This window comes from Littorina saxatilis, linkage group LG11 (assembly GCF_037325665.1).
Source record: "Littorina saxatilis isolate snail1 linkage group LG11, US_GU_Lsax_2.0, whole genome shotgun sequence".
Classification (NCBI taxonomy): domain Eukaryota; kingdom Metazoa; phylum Mollusca; class Gastropoda; order Littorinimorpha; family Littorinidae; genus Littorina; species Littorina saxatilis.
Genome location: NC_090255.1, coordinates 14,873,255 through 14,893,546, shown reverse-complemented (window position 1 = coordinate 14,893,546; position 20,292 = coordinate 14,873,255). Strand labels below are relative to the sequence as shown.

Here is a 20,292-nt window from a genome sequence, read left to right as displayed (position 1 = left end):
AACTGTATATTATTCATAACATGTCATTCAAGTGTAATGTACATCAATTGTGCACTGGAACAGAACATAAGTATATATGTGTGCCTGTTCTAACTAATTGAATTTGAAGAGCTGTCTCCTGGCACTGTGGTATCAACAGATTTTAGCTGAGTGTAAATCTCAAAGTGTAAACACTTGAGTTTATCCATAAGTTAAATCTTTTACCACTCAGATAGCTGATTTAAACACTCCATGAAAATGGAATTTGTAACATCAACTGACTTCTTTGATACCCTTTGCCAAGAAAAAAGGATTATATCCCAATAAAGATGTCCCATCTGTGTTTGCATACACTTTAATTCTTCCTTGTCAATTTAAAAATTTTTTTTTTTTTATTTTTTTTAAATATATATTTATATATATATAATGTGTATGTATGCACGCATACAAGTTTACAAGTTAATCAAGTTAAGTTGGCAAGGAAAGTATTCTTTATCCAATTTGAAGAAGTACCACCACGTGGTCTCTGTGAGTCCACCATGATCATCTGATAAAAATACCAAAACCATAATCTGCCAACCGCAGAAAACATCGTTTCCCAGAAACATAGGAGAGAGAATTACTTGCCTTTCTCTGAGAGTAAAGGAAGTTCCCTCCGTAATATTCCCGGAGGCGCATATCTCAATCTCAGTGTTTGGTTTTCTTTCCAAGCGGGCGAGGTTTGTTGTTGTTATTCTTCGATACAACCCGCTTTCAGTTCTATCAGCGTTCAAGCGTACTGCGGTCCGTATCTACGCTGCCCGCAAAAGTCATCGCAGTTTGTAATGACCGAAGTATTCATACGCCATATGTAACATTCGCGGGCGCTCTGTGCCTTCAGTTCAATCAGCGTTCAAGCGTACTGCGTTCCGTATCTACGCTGCCCGCAAGAGTCATCGCAGTTTGTAATGACAGAAGTATTCATACACCGTATGTAACCTTCGCGGGCGCTCGGTACTTTGTACGCCTAAAAATTCGGATCAGAAATGCGCTTCCGGTCGGGATAACGCGCATGGTAAACCTCGCTGTAGTCGATAAAAAGCTGTTAAAACGCAAAAAACTTCCGGGTAATTTCGAAGTTGAAGGTCTTGTTCGTATTCCTACATTGATGTGTAGGGTGACCTGCCGTTGCTTTCCATTGAAAGCGGCAAGGTAAGTTATCGTTCGCGGAGTTCTATTGCGCCAATGAAACCGGTCCAACCGCTGTAAATATCTGTTCGACATTCGTAACGACTGAGTAAAGAATAGTTGTCGTTCAATTGCATGTTCACTAGTTAAAAAAGACAAGTAACGGAGCCTGTTAGGCTCTGTGTGTCAACAAGGTATCATTCATGATTGAAGTACCTTCTAGTTCTACTTATGACCAAGTAACTTTGTTACATTTTTAAGCCGTTTCACTTTCATTTTCACGGTTCGTTACGTTGTTCAACGTGATGAATCATTGAATGTATACGGGCGTAGTAATCGCCCTTAAAAAGGAAAGCCCAAACCGTGATTGAAGGTGAATGTTGTAGTTCCTGTGAAGGAAGTCTTCTTAGACGGGAAAGGTCTAAATACACGTCTAGCTCCCCGTAGCAAGAAATTGAAACTGGGGATTATGGGCATTGGCACATGCGCAGAGAGGTACTACCGACAAAGGGAGACTACTCCCCTAAATGGTATACCGACGGAAATCTAGAGTTAGCGACCTTGTTTACAGTCTAGTACTGGTAACATAGGACGCTTCTCAGTCTAGCACTCGTAAGTAAGGTAACTCCTATTAGTTAAATTGAGGTGATGTATTCGAAAGAAATATACAAAAACAAATGCTTCTTTCAATTTTTAATGACAAAAGCTGAAATCGTTGATCAAATGCCCAGTTATACAGTTATTTTTAATCATTAAAATAAACAGTGCCCCAGTAAATATACAGGAAGGCGCTAATGAACAAAAATAGTCTAGGAATTTTTCTCGTCGTTTTTTTCTTCTTCACCGACCGTACTGATTATATTTTAGACAATCAGGCGTACAAAATCTGGCAAAAACGTATGGGTTCCCAGGTCTGGTTAAATCTGGCAACACAGAAGAACATGGCAAAAAGTTCAATTCATACTTTGGGGGAAAATAGTTAGCACAGCCTGAGGGTAAGGTTTCAAATACTGAAAAAACGAAGGAGTCCACTACCTCCGATGGCAGAAGTTTGATTAATTAACTGAACGGAGAAAAACCCGTGCCTCTCCAGTAGTGCCCAACTTGCAGTCAATATTTTGAACTGGTCAAACACTTGTGGGACCTGTTCGTTGATCTGTTCTTCCGTCATGATGTAATTTGATCGTTGTAGAGCGTAAAGAATATCCAAAAGGCGAGTAGGCTAGCTAAGCGAGCATAGCGTCATTCGGAAGTGGAATAAGGGTGCGCGCACACACAACACAATATTCTGCGAAGCAAGCTCCAGACTTTGTCTGCTAGAGAAGGCGCATGAACCTCTGCATTTTGTGGGATTAAAACACAGCTTTTTTTATCGTATGACAAAACAAAATGTTACATTTACAGTACATCAGCAAGCGGTCTTTAAAGTAGACAGACAGACAAACACTTATGATACAGATAATGAACTTATCTCAAAAATGTCAACAACACTCACTTGTAAGATGCTAGCAAGGCAATCATAAGTGTTTGTCTGTCCGTCTACTTTAAAGACCACTGGACCGGCACGGTTGGCCCAGTGGTAAGGCGTTCGCCCCGTGACCGGGAGGTCGTGGGTTCGAACCCCGGCCGGGTCCTACCTAAGACTTTAAAATTGGCAATCTAGTGGCTGCTCCGCCTGGCGTCTGGCATTATGGGGTTAGTGCTAGGACTGGTTGGTCCGGTGTCAGAATAATGTGACTGGGTGAGACATGAAGCCTGTGCTGCGACTTCTGTCTTGTGTGTGGCGCACGTTATATGTCAAAGCAGCACCGCCCTGATATGGCCCTTCGTGGTCGGCTGGGCGTTGAGCAAACAAACAAACAAACAAACAAGTCGCATAAGGCGAAATTACTACATTTAGTCAAGCTGTGGAACTCACAGAATAAAACTGAACGCACTGCATTTTTTCACAATGACCGTAGTCCGCCGCTTGTGCAAAACGGAGTGAAACTGACGAGCCTGTTCAGCGCGGTAGTGGTTTCGCTGTGCTGCATAGCACGCTTTTCTGCACCTCTCTTCGTTTTACCTTTCTGAGCGTGTTTTTAATCCAAACATATCTATATGTTTTTGGACAGACACACACACATACACCACGACCCTCGTCTCGATTCCCCCTCTATGTTAAAACATTTAGTCAAAACTTGACTAAATGTAAAAAGACCACTGGGTTGACGTACAGTGGAACCCCCCTATTAAGGCGAAGTGCGCCACTGAAATTTAGAGTGATTGGACTTACACAGCCATTTTGAGTTGTTAGCAGTTTTGCACCTTTCAATCTGTCTACTTTCATGACATGCATATGATTAAACTATACAAATTCATCAAAGTCTCTAAAAATATATTTCATTGCACCAACCCGGCGAATTTTTCTGTCTTTTCATTCACTCTTCCGATAAAAATTCCGATTTTCAACCCTTGACAACAGACATTTCTGCTCGCCCAACGCGGAAACGTCGTATATCGTTTGAACAGCAGTTCTCTCCCCTGTGTCATTCGGCGGTTATTTTCGGTTAAATATGGATTCTCCTGGGGAAACCCCCCTATTTTCCAAACAAGCAAACCACAGACACTTTCCATATAAGGGGGTATGACGTAAATACCTGGCCACGATTGGTCAGATAGGCTCGCGTGGCTTTTCGCGTTCTAAAAGTCGTCTGCTCACCACGTTTAGTTTTCGACTGAGTTTGCTTAGAAAAATGGCTCGTTGGAAAAGATTAACGCTCCGAAAAACACATAATGAAGGCAAGCATACGAGAAGACAACAACTGAAGAGTTGCAGAGACAAGAGAACAACTAAAACACAATCGGTGACAAAGCGCACAAAATCTGGATCGACCGCTGTGGCATGCAGATCAGATTCTGCGTCAGGACTGAGAGTGTGTTCTTGCCTGTTTGACGCGAACACAATTCAAGACGAACACATAGGCCTACACAGCAGCCACCGCGTCAAAAGCGACAGGTCCAGAGGCTTCCCAAACAAGGACATGTTTTGTTGATTTGGAAACCTTTGATGGTATTGACTTGTAAACAAACTTTGTTGTCCGCAATGTAGGCCTAAACAGCCAACGCTGTCACCATGCCCAGACTCAAAACAGGGACACGGCCTTGCAGTGTACGCGCATGTCTCTTGTACAACGTGTGAGGAAGTTGTTCCAGGTACCGCTGAATACCTTGCTTCCAAAGAAAGCGGTCAAACGGATTATGGTCTCATCAGGCAAGCCGTTTATTCGTCCTTGGTATGTGGGCTAGGTGCTCAACAATTTAACAAATTTTGTGAAAGTTTAGATTTGGTAGGCGTGCATCACAAAACCTTCCAGAAGAAAGCTGATAAACTCTATCAACGACTTCTTCTTCTTCTTTTTGTTGCCGCTACACGTGGAGACCAGTCCAATTGAGAAATGTAGTGGTCTATCAACGACTTGATGTAGATCTACTGGAGGAGAAAGTATTCAGTGAGGCGTTCTTGACATCAGTGTTAGCTACGACGGATCATGGCTGACCATGGGGCACTCGTCCCACATTGGAATAGGGTGTGTTGTAGTCTAGACGTGCTGACTGGAATTTGCTTAGACGCTCATGTTATGTGCAACTACTGTCATGTTTGCCAGACAACTGGAAACAAACTTCTCCAGGAGAAACCCCTGGAGTATGCTGCCTGGCTGGTAAAACAACTGGACATCTGTGACAAGAATTTTGCAGGTGAGTGCGTAGATCTAAACAGTATGTGTGCGTTTGTGAAGACGGTTGTTGAAATGGGATGATAGTGTGTTGTGTTTGAATTTTACATAGATCTGTAAGTTTTTGTGAATATGTGTGTCAGTGTTTTTGTGTGCGCTGTCTATGTGTACCGTACGTGTACGTGTGTGTGTGTGTTTGTGTATTTGTGTGTGAACATTTCCAAAAGGATTAGGAGGCTCCAGCCATCCATTGTTATCAGTGTTGCCACGCCCCCTTGCAAACTACACGATTCCAAGATCCATGCAGTACCACCCTACCATGTGTAGTTTGCCGACTCATACTGGCAACAACAGGACTGTTTCTTCCTCAATATCACTGCTATTATCGCTTTCTTGAGGCGAAAACAACACGTCGGAATCATGATCTACAGGATCCTCAAGATCCAACATCCGGAGAATCTCCTCCCGTGACAAGGCTCGCCTTCGATTCATTTTTTTGGGTCGAAAAAACCACGCAAATCTTCTCTAATTTGCACATGGCGGAAGAGCAAGTCACGTGTATCAAGGGAAACAACTCAATTTATTGCAAGCTTCAAAAACCGGGAAGCAATCACGAGTCGTGTACCTTGTATGTCTGTTACTCAAATAGTCACATCCCGTCCATGGGCGTGTCAGCGCTGTTACTAATTTAGTCACCTCCCGTCGCGAAAGTGTTAAGACCTCAAAAAATCGGAGAAAATCAGGTCTTACAAGTCTTTAAATGGAGATAAATTTACAAGGGTTATGAAGAGAAAATGTGAAAAAGTAAGGTGTTAAAAGGGAGGAGGTCTTAAATTTGGGGGTCTTAAAAGGGGGTTCCACTGTGCTGTACATGAAACGTTTTGTTTACTCATTAAACACTCCAATAACCTACCATTCTTGTTTTTTGCAACTTATTGGTCATGAATATTTGCTTACAGGTTTGTTGCTCAGGTTGCTTGAATCGAATACTATTATGACAAGAGGCGAAGCCTTCAAGGCTCACGTAAGAAATCGACAAACAGTAACACAAACTCAATCACTCCGTCACACATACACACACACAGTACACACACACACACACACACACACACACAGAAAGAGCATAGGTGAAACTGTGCAAGAAAGCGAGACACTAGATCTAGATCTGTCTGTCTGCATGTAGCCTACTTACATGGACACGACTGCCAAATAGTCTCGGCCCGCTCAAAATAACAATCACCGAGACTTTCAGTAATTCCATCGCGTGACGTCTAACCCTCGTACGTCATAATGTGACGTCAATGTAATATGACGTCTTCAAATGTTAAAGTTTCTACCACAGACATACATACATACATACATACATACATACATACGCACGCACGCACGCACAGACAGACAAAAGTTAGCATCGCATAGGCTACACTTACGTGAGCCAAAAATGATCTGATTGAGTGTTTCCCTGCATTTGCAGATAAAAGTGATGATCTATTGGAGTTTTAGCCTCTATGTGGTGATGAGTTTGATGCAGTTACAGCAACAAGTACCACATGTAACACGCTTTGGATCAATATTAGACTGTACCTGGTTGTAGGCTTGACACGGAAGCGACAGCTGTCACTCAGGAGCCAGGCAGAATCGACCAGGTAGCCAACCTTGGGGACACCATTGATATAAGCAAAAGCCATGGCCCCTGCATGGTACAGTGGGGTGCTGCGAAGACATACCTGTCGTAAAAAAGAACAGAGACTTGACACTGCCCAAGGCATTCAGATAGAAAGGCTTTTCCTTCCACATTCAGCTTCTGCACAAAAAACAGCTACCGAGCGGAACATTTAATGTGCAATATACCACTGGTACTGCACAGCTTGGAGCCAATAGATTGTGCAAAGTACTTTGAGGCAAAGGTGCTCTTCACAGGTGGAATAACAAAGTTAACCATTCCATTCTGCCAAACATGACTTCAAAAGGATCAGTTTTGACTATTCATTGCCACCGATACTAGGTGTTCAGCAAACAGCACTGACCTTCCTCTCTACAATACTGTGATACCAGGTGATCAGCATACAACGCCGACTTTCCTCTCTACAATGCAATAGTGACTCTGTAGTTGTTGACTGAGCAAAACGATGCTGTCTGTGTCTTATACTGCTGATCTAGGATCATTCTGAATTCGCAAACACCATGCCTTTTACCAGTAACAAGCATGTACAAAATGTACATTTCACCAAAACACTCCCCTTCTTGACAGTGACTCGAGAAATACAATAACCTGTTTCCTATTCACTACAAACAGGCAACAGTCCATTTTCTTTCATGATGTGCATTGCTGCCAAACTTTGGCAAAAGACAGCAAGCCGAAAAATCAAGTTTCGAGAAAACACTTTTCTATTCTTAGCTAGGGAGGCCCGGCGGCCATTTTCATTTTTAACGTTTTTTCCATAACTTTGGCCATTCATAAATCAACGAATTATGTCTTTATTCTTCTGAAATTTTGTAGATATGCTTAATATAATATTGTCTATGGGATCCGAAAATTTTAGGGATGTAGCTCTATTGGAAATTTAGTTAGGAAGCACCAAAGTCGGGGAAAATGTCCATCACACCAACTCCAGACCACCTTAGAAAAAGTTGTGCAGAGCACTAAACACAAAAAAAGTTCTTTTTCATCAACTGTTTTATTAATTGTACTTATTGAATGTTAAAACGCATGTATATAGAAATTATTTGCGAAAAAAGTAGTTAATGAAGTCAATTTAGCCAAATTAAAAAATGGCCGACATCTTCTGAATACTCTTATTTCTCAGATATGCAGATCTTCACTTTAACATGATTTATTCACCTAATATAAACTTATAATATATCAAATTAAAGGAAATTAGCGGCTCTTCATAGTTAAGACATATTCAATCAGATTTGATGGGGAAAAATATCAATTTTAGTTAGAATAATGAAAAAGTAAATATTACGTCACATAAAAATTCTTTCAAAAACCATTAAAAATAAAAAGTTTGTTCAAAGCAGAGACATCAACGGCAAGTCACAAGGATACTATTTGTTATATGGACCAAACTAAAAGAATAAAGTAACCAAATAAGTCTTAAAAAAAATTTAAAAAAAAAAAAGTTTAAAAAAATTAAACGGCGGATCTGTCAACTCAATTTAGCAGCACAACCAGTGCATAACTTTTTTTTTTAAATCACAAAAGGATAACACCTCCATCATGAAGTACATTAGAACTTTCAATAACATACAGTACTGTATGTGCAGCTTAATCACAGCTCGTTTTCATTCTCGCCGGCCTCAAACTGAAGACTCAGATGGTTGAAATCTTTGGTGAGCACCTTACTCTTCTGCACTAGTCCTGCAACTATCTTCTCGTGAACTTTCCTGTCAACAGTTCCTTGTTTGAGAGTTTTACTTTTAATCTTATCTCTCAGGAACTTCACCTTGGTTTCGAGTGCTAGAGTCTTTTTCTCCAGCAGTTTCCTCTCTTTTAGAATTCCCTTGCTGTCCTTTGACATAAAAGATGACAGTTCCTCAATCTTTTCTTCCAGAAAACTGTTCAATCTAAGCTGTCTGTCAAGTCGGTAGGCAAGCAACTCTTTTTCGATATTGCAGCTCACCAAATCCCTGTCGAATAAAGTCTTGCCTTGACGAAGAACAATCTCACAGTCACTCTCCGGCACGTCGACGGCACAAGGAGCAGGGATGGTTGAAGGGGCCGCAGGGGCTGGCTTCTCTGGAACAGCCACTATTCCATCTTATTCAGAGATGCATTTTGACAAGACGTCAAGTTTCCACACGAAAGGCTGACACAAAAAGTCAAACAAGGCCGAGCAGTTCTTTTCAGTCGGTCGTCTGTTGTAGTTACTCACAGAGTCACAAGCTTGACGTAAACCTTTTTCACACGCCCACACTTTGCTTGCACGGAAGTTGGAGACCTGGAGTTGAACGCCTGAGTGGTGAACTTCATCAGCCAGAAGTGAAGAACTTCGAAGTAGCGACTAAGACAGGAGTCGTCCGGAAGAGTAACTTTGCCACACTTCTCCACATTCTCAGCCGAGAGCGTGAGAGAGATGAAGTCCCCATTTGTGATGTCTCGCAGTGTGCCAGCATTCTCCCCCAGTGGTCCTGATTCAGTTGTTAAGCAGCCGCTGAGAAGAGAGGTTCCAGGTACAAGTGAAAACTTGGTTCCAACAGCCTTCTGATCAGGGATGCAAACAATCTGAAAAACAAAAGAACATACATGTAAAACATAAAACAACTATATATTCAAGCCTAAAAAATATTAATAGAAACAAAACATTTTGTCTTTCTTTCTAATTAATTCACATACGACAGTGAAAAGATGTAATAATAATAATAATAATAAATGAGCATTTATATAGCGCAACATCATAACTTTACAATTATGCTCTTTGTGCTTGACACATTTAAAATTAAAACACAGTTATACAAGCATTTACATCTACATTCATAGTCAACAACGCTAAATTAAAAGCATACACCATCAAACATACATTACAAAAGATTCTTCCACTAACTAAGTAATAAAAACATGAATAAAATAGGTAGTGAAAAATCACTAAAACAACAAATACACTACATGTAGCAGTGTCTCCAGCTGTATGGTAGTATCCCAAAAAGAACAGGAGTTGATCCCTTATTTACCAATAGTAACAACAACAATTTAAATCATCTGCAGTCATGATTCATATTCAGCAAACTTATTCTTCTACGTACCCGGGTATTCAGCAAACAAAACTGGTACAGTGCTCAGTAGCTATTGTGATATGACACGTTTCATTCCTGAAGTGCCACTCTGATCTATTAGATTTGTTACCATCCAGAAGAAAATATCAAATTTACAGATTTATTGTAAATATCTCATCAATCTTATGTTTAATGAGATTCAGGATGCGTTTACTTAAGCTTACTTTAAAAAACAAAACACAGCTCGATCAGCGAAACCTCGGGATTGTCCGACAGTGGTATCGCCCAAATACCGGGGATGATGATCTCCACATCAAAATCGAATATGTTGCATCTAAGCCGATTTACAAACACAATTTAACCTTCGATAGCTTGAAACACTAGAACTTAGTTATAATTTGATTTTCATTTAAAACTAATGCATATTTCGACAGAGAAACAGTTCAGATCAAATACATACCCACTCGACGCCCCCACAGCAGTTAGTTGACTGGCCCGCCATTACACATTCTGCAGCTTGGAACACAGCAACTCAGTCTCCACTCGGCTTTGTCAGGAGTGCGATTCGACGCTCAAATTCTCGTCTTGAAAACGCTCGTGTTAAAAAACCGCTTCGATTACAAATGAGAAACTTTGGCACAAGAAAATTCAAGATGTTGACGATCATACGCAATGCGTTGAACTTCGAACGATGAATGGAACAACTGTGAGCTCTTCGTTTGAAAATGGTTCGTGTGTGATATGCTACAGTGCTTCCCATTGGTTCATCGCTTGATATGACGTAAACAAAGGGGAGATCGTTACTTGTGCCAAGTTTCATTGGTGAATTATTTATAGTTTGCAAACGCGAACCAACCAAAAACGGGTTGTTTTGGGACCGATTTAGAACAAATCCGTGGCTTGGGGCCAAATCGCTGCACAGCGAGCCAGCGGCTAAGTCCGACGCACGCGCGCGACGCTTTGGGGCATTTTACACATCCAAATACAACTATGTTAAGGCCATGTGAGGGCCAAATCGCTATTTTCCATATATGATGATCAGCACTGTTTGTGTCGCTTTTGTTATAATACTGATGGTCTCTGAATTAAGAAACGTTAATGTGTTTGTTTATTGTGTATGTCGTTGCTATAGAAACAGGAAAGTAAACAGCAGCCATATTGGATTTTAGGAACCGTTTTTTCCATATCCAAATGCTCGATTTCTGTCCAATATTTTGCATAAATATAGATTTAGATCATATCTACAGATTTACCATTTATTTTTTCTGTGAGTATTACAGTTATTTAAAAATTTTTTTTTTTATCATAATGTTGAAATTTTGCGTAAAATTTAATATTAAAAAAATCGTAAAGCCAACATTTCTTTTCCGATTCATTATTCAAATGGTAACTCTGTAGATAGTATGTAAAAGTACAAGTATGCAGAATTTCACAGAAATCTAACCAGTAGATTTGAAATCATGTTGTTCCCAAATGTCAAAACATGCAAACTGAGGAAAAGGCAAAAACGCACACAATTTGTTTTGAAACCATTGATAGTTGTAATTAAACTCAAAATACATACATGTATCACCAAATTCCACACTGAGGAATGTTTTTCACACCTTAGAGACACCGTTTAAAAGTTAGGGAAGACATAAAACATAAGTTATTTCAAACATGTGCAGTACACCTGGAAAATTGTTTGTTCCGAGTTACAAACAATGCATACACACACTCCCAATCACAGCATGCACACCACAAAAAGCTCGCTCACTCGCTCACATTCACACACCCACACACACACACAAGCTAGCTCCAAATTACGAAACGTACCCAAGTCATCAATTGCACGCGTACAATAACCACAATATATATGAGAATAATGTTAACCACAATAACAATGACAAGTCGCCTAAAGCGATATAAAAACATTTAGTCAATCGGTATGAAACTTAAATATCAACACCACAAACCAGTCATCACCAAGACTACGAGATACATTTAGATAGTCTCGGCTAACAATACCGAGACGGATCACGCTCGTCTCCGCAAAGCATGAGACCATATATAATTATGTAGTACATACTAAACCTATTTTCTGTAATTATGAGCACATTGTTAGAGTGAACATGACATTTCTATATATTTTTGAATTCAGGAAAAAATGAGGAATGCAATGCAGTCAAGATTTAATTTGTAACTAAAAATGGAAAATTTCCTAAATAAATTATCATTTAATTAATATACTTACCCGAATCACATTAGCATTGAGTCACCTGAGATGCTTATCACTGAAAAACGCTTACCCGGCTAAAGAATTTAAAGGGAAGCAACCCCATCACCAAAACGAAAGTGAAAGTAGCTTTGGTAATGGGCCAGTACACCGGGAGTTACCTCCCATACGGGTGTATGCCACGTCACTTCCTCTAGGAACACGTGCCTATTATCATACGGCTTTAAAAAATCTTAAAACCATAAGCGGGGCAGGTGGGAGGGAATACAGTATGTGATTCGGGTAAGTATATTAATTAAATGATAATTTATTTAGGAAATTTTCCATTTAATATCATATTCTTACTCCGAATCACATTAGCAGATAACATCAACAAGGCGGTGGGCTAGAAATGAATCAAAACTCACCATCAAGTTCTGGACAGGAACTGGCCTGCTGCTATGAGCGCTGGAAGGCCTCTGGAGCCATCCTGTCGAAGAGCTGTGACGTCCCGAAGATAAAAGTTTATGAAAACATCTTCGGAACGCCAATACGCAGTTGTCAGCACCTCCTCTAGACGTCTGGAGCGCAGAACTGCCAGAGAGGATGCCCACGCCCTCGTCTCATGGGCTCGGGCCGAGTCAAGTGGCAAGGAGGGCATAACCCCCCCCCTCTTTGTGCGCCTCCACTCATAAGCCTGCTTGATGAGCGAGGACACCCACCGGGCCAACGTTACCTTCGACAAATCTTTCTCGCGCCTAGTAAGGAGAGAGATAAACAACAACTTCTGAGAACTAGACCGAATCGGCTGAGTCCGGGCTAAGTACAGACGAAGTGCCCTCACAGGGCAATTGACCGAATCGGGGTCACCCGGGGCCAACGCGCTGGTCAGAGCCTTAACTCTAACCAGCGGAGAGGCCTGCCCCGGAGACTGATTCTTGGCCAGGAAATCAGGCCGGAAACGCAAAGATGCGGAACCGTCCGGCTCAAAGGAGATATCTCCAGGCTGACCCGACAGGGCGTGGACCTCGCTACCCCGTCGGGCCGTAGCCAACAAAAGGAGAAACAGCGCTTTGCGAGTGACATTGAACAGACTGGCCTCGCTTAAAGGCTCAAAATCCGCAGAACGAAGGAATTCCAGGATTAAAAAAAAAACAAGTCCCACTTGGGAGCGGGCAAACGAGCTTTAGCTTCCTTAAGAGCAGCCCCTTTAATGACTGCAGCTATAACGCCCCCGACTCGAACAGAACGACCAATCTGCTGAAGAGTCGCCGAGATAGCGGAGCGCCGGACCCTCAACGAGGAGACTGAGGCGCCCTGTGAAGACATGAAAGAGAGGTGGTTAGCGACCTGAATAGAGCGCGGAGCCACCGAACTCACCCCTCTAGCTGAACACCAGGCAGTCCATGCCTTCCAGTGGGAAGCATAAACTGAAGAGGTGGACGCTCTATGCGAGCGAGCCACCAAGTCCAGAGTCAAAGACGACGCCCCAGAGCGCTTCAGCGAGTCCCGAACAACTTCCACACGTGAAGCTTCAGAAGACTGGGCTCCTCGTGTGGAATGCCTGTTCGGGGCTGCACTAGTTCCCCTCGCACGAGTGCGAGAGGAATGGGGGGCCCTTGGGCAAGCCGAAGAAGATCTGGAAACCAGACCTGCGACGGCCACAGAGGAGCGACCAGAAGAAGAAGGGCCGGCTCCTCCATCTCCGCTTTCCGGATTACTCGGCTGAGTAACGGAAAGGGAGGAGTCTGAAGATCTGTATGTGCCCCCCAACCCTCCCTGGACGCATCTGTAAAGAGGTCCAGGTCGGGGAGGGGCACGACGATCGGAACACCTCTGCAGACCCACTCCGTGTGCAACCACGGAAGGGTCGCAGACTGGAACCATCCCTGCAAAGGGATGAGGGCGTCCCAGTCCACCAGAGGAGAGTCCACAAACGGCTTCAGCGCGAACTGAAGCGGACATTTGTGGACCCGGCCCAGTGAAACCAGAAGAGCCATAGACTCCATCTGCCCCAAGATGGAGGCGAGCGAGCGGATGGAAGCCATCAGGAGAGGTAAAGTGGAGCGAATCTGAGCTTGGAGCTTGTCCACCCTTCTCTGAGAAGGCTGGACAGTCCAAGCGACCGTGTCGAAAGACATCCCCAGATAAGTGAATGTCTGTGACGGGGTCAGCTCCGACTTTACCCGGTTGATCGAGAACCCCAACCAGTTGGATTCTCGAAGAACCGTCAGGGTATCCTGCGAACAGCCGCTCTGGGACTGGTTCACGATGAGCCAGTCGTCCAGATAAGCCCGCAGACGGATACCCTGGGACCTCACCAGTGAACAGACCTGTCTCACCACCATGGTAAAAATCCACAGTGCGAGAGACAGCCCGAAAGGGAGTGCGCGAAACTGGTAGATCTGATCTCCCCACCGGAAATGAAGCCATTTCTGGTCGGTCGGATGCATAAGAATGTGAAAGTATGCGTCCGTGAGATCGATCGAGGTCACCCAGTCTCCTGGGCGGAGAGAGTCTCGGACAGAGGCTGGCGTCTCCATCTTGAATTTTATCTCCCTCAAGAAAGTATTGAGGAGAGATAAATCCAACACGGGACGCCATCCTCCTGATGCTTTGGGAACAGCGACCAGACGCCCGTAAAATCCCAGGGAGCTGTGGACCCGAACTCTCTCCACCGCGCCCTTCTGCTCCAGGGAGGCAATTTCCGACTGCAAGACGGAACGTGCTTCCTGCGAGAAGGGGGGCTTGAACCGCGGAGGCACTCGGGTAAGAGGCGCCTTTTCCTCCCGCCAGAGTAGACGGAAGCCCGAACTCACCACTCCCACAATCCATTGGCTGTCTACTACCGACATCCAACGAGAAAGTGCCCGGGAGGGGCCTCCCGCCATCACCAAGGTGGAGGGCGGGAGGGAGGTGAGATCGGGAGCGCTTCATTGGGGGTGTGGCTTACTTCCAGAGCCGCCACGCCCCCTCCCCGATGCCGTCCTCTTCTTCCCACCACGAGCGGCCGGCGAAGCCTGCCGCTTCTGAGCTGGCTTGGGGTTAGACGATGTCTGAGCCTGCTTCTGTTTAGAAGGCTGAGACTGTTTCACCCCCTTCAGAGTGTAGTCAAGGAACTGACTGTCCTTGTTTGACTGAATCTCCTTCTGTCTGGCATCCAGTGCCAGCGGACAGAAGAGAGACTCCTCTGAGACCGGGGAGACTCTCAAGGTCTCCCTAGTAGCCAGCTCCGTGAATTGGGACTGCGAGAGGAAGAGATCCCTCCTGCAGAGTACCGCTTGGGTGTACTGCAGGGAGGAAAGACGCAATTGTTCCTCATTGACCTTGGCCAATGCGGTCAAAAGCGCAGAGACATCGTCCGCATTCTGTTCTTCACTGAGAGTGAAAGGAACTAGCGAATCGGTCAATGCCCGAGACAGAGCCCGAACGAGAGTCTCCGCAATGGAGGACAGTTCGATCTGCCGACGTCCAACCTCCTCAGCAGAGAGGAGGGAAGCCTCGGAAACCGGCAAAACCGAATCACGCTTGATCGGTTTAGTCAGAAGAGGCAGCAATTCCCGGGAAACCGGAAGGGTAGCCCTAGGGAGTGCAAAAGACGCCAGCCAATTCTGGCTCTGATTGGGCATGCCAAGCTTCCTATTGGCCGTAGGCACGAAGGAAGAGGCTTGGGCAGCTGAAGCCACCCACTGCTGAGCTGATTCCGGAACTGGACCAAAAGGAAGCAGTAACGGAACAGGCACTGGCCGAATACCACTCCCCGCATGTGCTGGACGAACCAGTGAATGCGAAAGTTGGTAAGCCACTGACGGAGACTCGGCGAACCGGAAGGAAGAAACATCCTCCTGTGCCGGCCGGAAGTCCGCCATGGCAGAAGGAACGAATGATGCGGAAGAGTCCGCAGCCACCACCCCTTCAGGAAAATAACGAGACGTTACTTCCGCCGCGACGTCAAGAACAGACTTGAGCTTCGACGGAAACACGCCCCGCGACTCCTCGCTGACCACTGATGGAGCATCAGAATAGTCACACGTGGAACCATGACCGAAGTCACCAGTTCCGGAAGCAGAAGCATGCCCTGGCAAACCGGAAACCGGAAAAGCCTGAGCACTAACGTCATCCTGCTGCCCAAAACCTTGTGAAGGTAAAGGGTAAGCAGGGCGACCATCCGCAAAAACCGGAGCTGGATGAGCTGACGTCACTCCCCCGACTGAGTGGAGTGATGCCTGCTCAAGCCTAGGCGCTTGAAAGCCGGAAGGCGCACGCTGTAATCCACTATCTGGTATCCGGAAGGAACCACCAGAAGAGGAAGAAGCGTTTCCGGCCGAAACCGGAAGTGTAGTCAACGGAACCGCAAAATGCGGAAGTGAAGACTGCACTGGTTGACTTCGCGATCCGGAAGGACCGGAAGTCAGTGAATACTCCATCCTGCCGCGACCGCCGTAGCGTGCCGGAGCGGACGGATCATCACTTCCGGCAAGTGCCGGAAATGCGGCAGTCGAAACCGACTGCCGCCGCTGTTCGAACAAGTCCGGGGCCTCGTAGGTTATCGCCGGAAATGAAAGATCAGCAAGGTATCGGTCGTGACCCGATGCGAAAGAGCTGTCCCCCGAAGGAGAACGTCCAGGCGCCTCACGAGGGCTATCGGACCAGCTCTGCTTACCAACCGACGCTGAAGAGGGAGGACGCTGCTCCAAGCCGGAAGAGGAGGACAAAGACACGGAAGCCAATGCCCGGACGTCACTGCCAGATGCCGGAAACGCCGAACTGCTGGCGACGGAACGCTGAAATTCTGCCTGCACCAAGCTGCGGATTTCTGGAACCAGTGACTTTAACAGAGAGGAAACCAACGCACCTTGTCCAGGTGCTAACAAAGAAGACGAAGTCTCCGATGTAGAGACAGGTGCAGAAGTAACAGTAGCGCTAGGCGCCGCAAAAGAAGCAGAAGTAGTAACAGCGCTAGGCGCCGAAATTGGTACAGCCAACAAAGTGTTACGCTCTTGGTCTGTAACAAGTAACGTTGCTTTGGAAGAGGAAGACTTAGCCTTAATTTTCCCCTTGGGGTCCGACTTGCCACGGCGCTTGTCTGAATCAGACATGTTGACAACAACACGTGGCAACGCGAAAAAATTTACTGAAACATAAGTCTAAACGACTGGAAAATTCAGTAAACACACGCACTAATGCGTTAACAAAATACTATAGCTAAACTTGCCCCACAAGCAGAGGCACGGAGAGCTACAAACAAAGTCACACGAGCTAGAAAACTAACTCACACAACAAAATGGCGACACGCAAGACACTGACACAAACGTCAACAACACGTGGCAAAGTAAAAAGATTTACTGAAACGTAAGTCAAAACGACTGAAAACACAGTAAACACACACGCTTACGCGTCAACAAAATACTAAAGCTACACTTGCCCAAACAGAAAGAGGGCACGCAGAGCTACTAGCAAAGTCACACGAGTTAGCTAACTAACTCACACAACAAAATGGCGAAACACGCAAGTCACTGACACACAAGTCCGTAAAAAACGGACAACGTACAGTAACGAAACAGCGCAAACAACCAACAACAAACGGGAACGAGCTCACCAAACTGTAGGCAAGGCGAGCAGACAAGCTGGGTAACGTGGCCGGCGGGTGTCACTCAAACACACAAGGTCAGCCACAGAGCGTCAAAAAGTGAACCGTCCTCTCCGAGGTGAAAAAGACGTATGGTAATAGGCACGTGTTCCTAGAGGAAGTGACGTGGCATACACCCGTATGGGAGGTAACTCCCGGTGTACTGGCCCATTACCAAAGCTACTTTCACTTTCGTTTTGGTGATGGGGTTGCTTCCCTTTAAATTCTTTAGCCGGGTAAGCGTTTTTCAGTGATAAGCATCTCAGGTGACTCAATGCTAATGTGATTCGGAGTAAGAATATGATATTAAATTAGATTTTAATGACAACTTTAACAAGCAAACTCATTAATTTATTTTTAAGATTTTGAGCTGAAATGCAATATTATAGTCCGGACTTCGTCGAAGATTGCTTTACCAAAATTGCAATCAATTTGGTTGAAAAATTAGGGTGATACAGCGCTGCCTCAACTGCCTAAAAAAATCCGGATATGACGTCATCAAAGACATCTTTCCAAAAAATGGAAAAAAACATCTGGGGATATCACACTCAGGAACTCTCATGTTAAGTTTTGTCAAGATTGGTCCAGTAGTTTCCTCGGAATCACTTTATACACACACACATACACCATGACCCTCATCTCGATTCCCCGTCTAAGTTAAAACATTTAGTCAAAACTTAGAACATGCCTGCAGCATATGCAGGGCCACCTTCCAGCTGCATGAACAAGTTCTTCCAGTCTCTCTGACTTGGCTGCCCACACTTTGTCTCTCCTTTTACTTTGCTTGTCTCTCACAGCCTTCAGACTGTTCCGCACCCTCTTGTGCATCCTGGCTGCTCCAAGCCTCTTCATGTGATGTCCAGTCTAGAATCCGAAGAACTGGGCAGAGTTGGCAGCAGCAGCAGGTCCAAAGTTGAACTCTCTAAGAGCTGTACCAAGTCGTTTACTCACATAGTTCGCACACTCTTCCTTGTCAATGTGAATATCCTCACCATAGGGCTTGATGTCGTTGAGCTATGTAAAAGTCTTGGAGTCACCGTCCGACAGTAGTGTTGTGTAGCGAAGCTTGTTGGTGTTCACCGATCGACGCCATATGACACGGGCTGCTTCCACCTCCATCATCCTGATGAGCCTGCAAACAAGAACAAAATAAGAAATGTAATTTGCAAACAGAGTATTTTTTAAGTGTGTGTGTGTGTGTGCGCGCATGTGTTATTCACAGTCATTGTCCAGCTAATACTTCAATTATAATTAATGCGGAAAAAAATGAAATAAACATGGAATTACCAAATTACTGAATATTAAATTTCTAGCAGCAGGTATAGGTGCACTGAACATTGTTAGATTGTAAACGTTAAGCATAATGCATTAATTGATACCATTTGAACGTTTTTAAATACACTTGTATTGTGCCACACATACTATTTGCCATCCCCTGACCACTATTCTAGCTCCCTCAGTTCTGGGAAGCCCATTGATTCTGAAGACTTGTGAATCTCTCTTGATGCTGTAGATCTATACAGCTCTCTCTCTCTCTCTCTCTCTCTCTCTCTCTCTCTCTCTCTGTCTGTCTATCTATCTGTGTGTGTTTTCTTATTATTTTCATCACACACATGCACTCCCCCATGCCCTGAACTATTCAAGATACAAATTGGATTTTTACGCATGTGTTACAACTTTCATTATTATTATCATAAATTGATGATCTGTCTTTATGACGCTTTTTTTTAATCCATCATCCATGCCTTTGGTTTTGGTTTTCAGTTTCACTGGAATGCATGGAAAATAATATCCACTCATCACTATTACATTTACTTGTAATTTGCTATTATTTGAGTAAGTTGCTTAAATTTGAAATAAACTCTATTCAAATATGTCTGTGCAAACAGATATAATTTACCTTTATAGTTCACCTCACACTTGTCCAAGTGGTCCACGAGCCAGGCCGCATACTCCTCTGGCTTTTCCTGAAACAGCTTCTGCCCCGTAGACTCCACACCTGGCAGTAGGTACACATGACATGGGCATCAACACAGAGTCCAGTAAGTAAGTCCACAACACACCCAACTCCAATGTGCGAAGAGTGTCCACGAGTAAGCCAGGTGCCATCATAGCTCACAATAATGTTCAGGGTGTCATCGACACCAAGAGTAGTGCCACAGTATCTTGCATGAACTTCTCGAACATAATTATGCAACAGTGTCACTGAACACATGCTTCCGTAATTTCTCCAGTTGTGTGAATAGTTGGCTGGCATGAGTATGACTATGAAAGGTCTTGTGGTGAAGTCCAGCTAAATCCATGTTTTCACAGAAATTTCTGAATGTGGTGGCTCCCAGTCCACAAGCAAGTGAGGAATACACTGCCTGTCTGTTCATGTCGAACACTTTTGTCTTGGCCTTAAATTTTGTCGCAAGATACTGTTCATACACAGGCTCTTCGCACGAAGAACAGTTCACCTGGGCAAATACTGCCAAGCCACTTGTTGGTCTGGAGTCTGTGCAAAGAGACAAGCACTTGTTTTTACACTGTGGACAGCACAGACTTGCAACCATACTGTCTACTTCGGCAAAGTCTAGAATACAACACCCCTCTGGGTTTTTACCATGGTTTCAGTAGCAGCAGATGACTTAGTGTCAACTCCACCGGACACAAACCTCTCATACGATTCTTTTTTGAACTCACTTCTTGTCTTCGTGCCGAGAATGTTTTCAGTCGAAGGAATCGACGCGAGCACTAGCAGACGACCCCAAAACCGGCACTAATTCTGCCACGTCAGCCAGCACAGAAGCTGATTGCGCTGATTTCTTCGCCTTCCATTGATTCTTCACTTGATCTGTCCTCTTTTTCGTAGATTTTGGGGCTCCTCTGGTTGTTGATGGCTTGGTGCG

General features: G+C 44.5%; 2 protein-coding genes across 2 annotated transcripts in view; both read right to left on the bottom strand.

Annotated features, from left to right (window-relative positions):
* The window catches only part of LOC138979834 (E3 ubiquitin-protein ligase UBR5-like), a gene marked incomplete in the record, with an annotated part of 271,386 nt that overhangs the window by 222,513 nt on the left and 28,581 nt on the right, over positions 1-20,292 (bottom strand). Inside the window, 1 exon segment of the mRNA XM_070352585.1 lies at positions 6,447-6,589. Within this exon segment, the coding sequence (XP_070208686.1) occupies positions 6,447-6,589 (143 nt within the window).
* On the bottom strand, positions 7,497-10,151 carry LOC138979826 (uncharacterized). The gene is made up of 2 exons (XM_070352575.1): positions 10,039-10,151; positions 7,497-9,090 (listed from the first exon to the last, which is right to left on the bottom strand). Exons 1-2 carry the CDS (start codon positions 10,078-10,080, stop codon positions 8,737-8,739), a joined length of 396 nt encoding a protein of 131 aa, XP_070208676.1. The 5' UTR covers positions 10,081-10,151; the 3' UTR covers positions 7,497-8,736.

Bases quoted from the DNA above. Each gene is read 5' to 3' on its own strand.
- LOC138979826 (XM_070352575.1), bottom strand. From the start codon at position 10,080: ATGGCGGGCCAGTCAACTAACTGCTGTGGGGGCGTCGAGTGG. The intron at 9,091-10,038 runs GTATGTATTTGA...TTTGTTTTTCAG, and splicing joins GCTGTGGGGGCGTCGAGTGG to ATTGTTTGCATCCCTGATCA.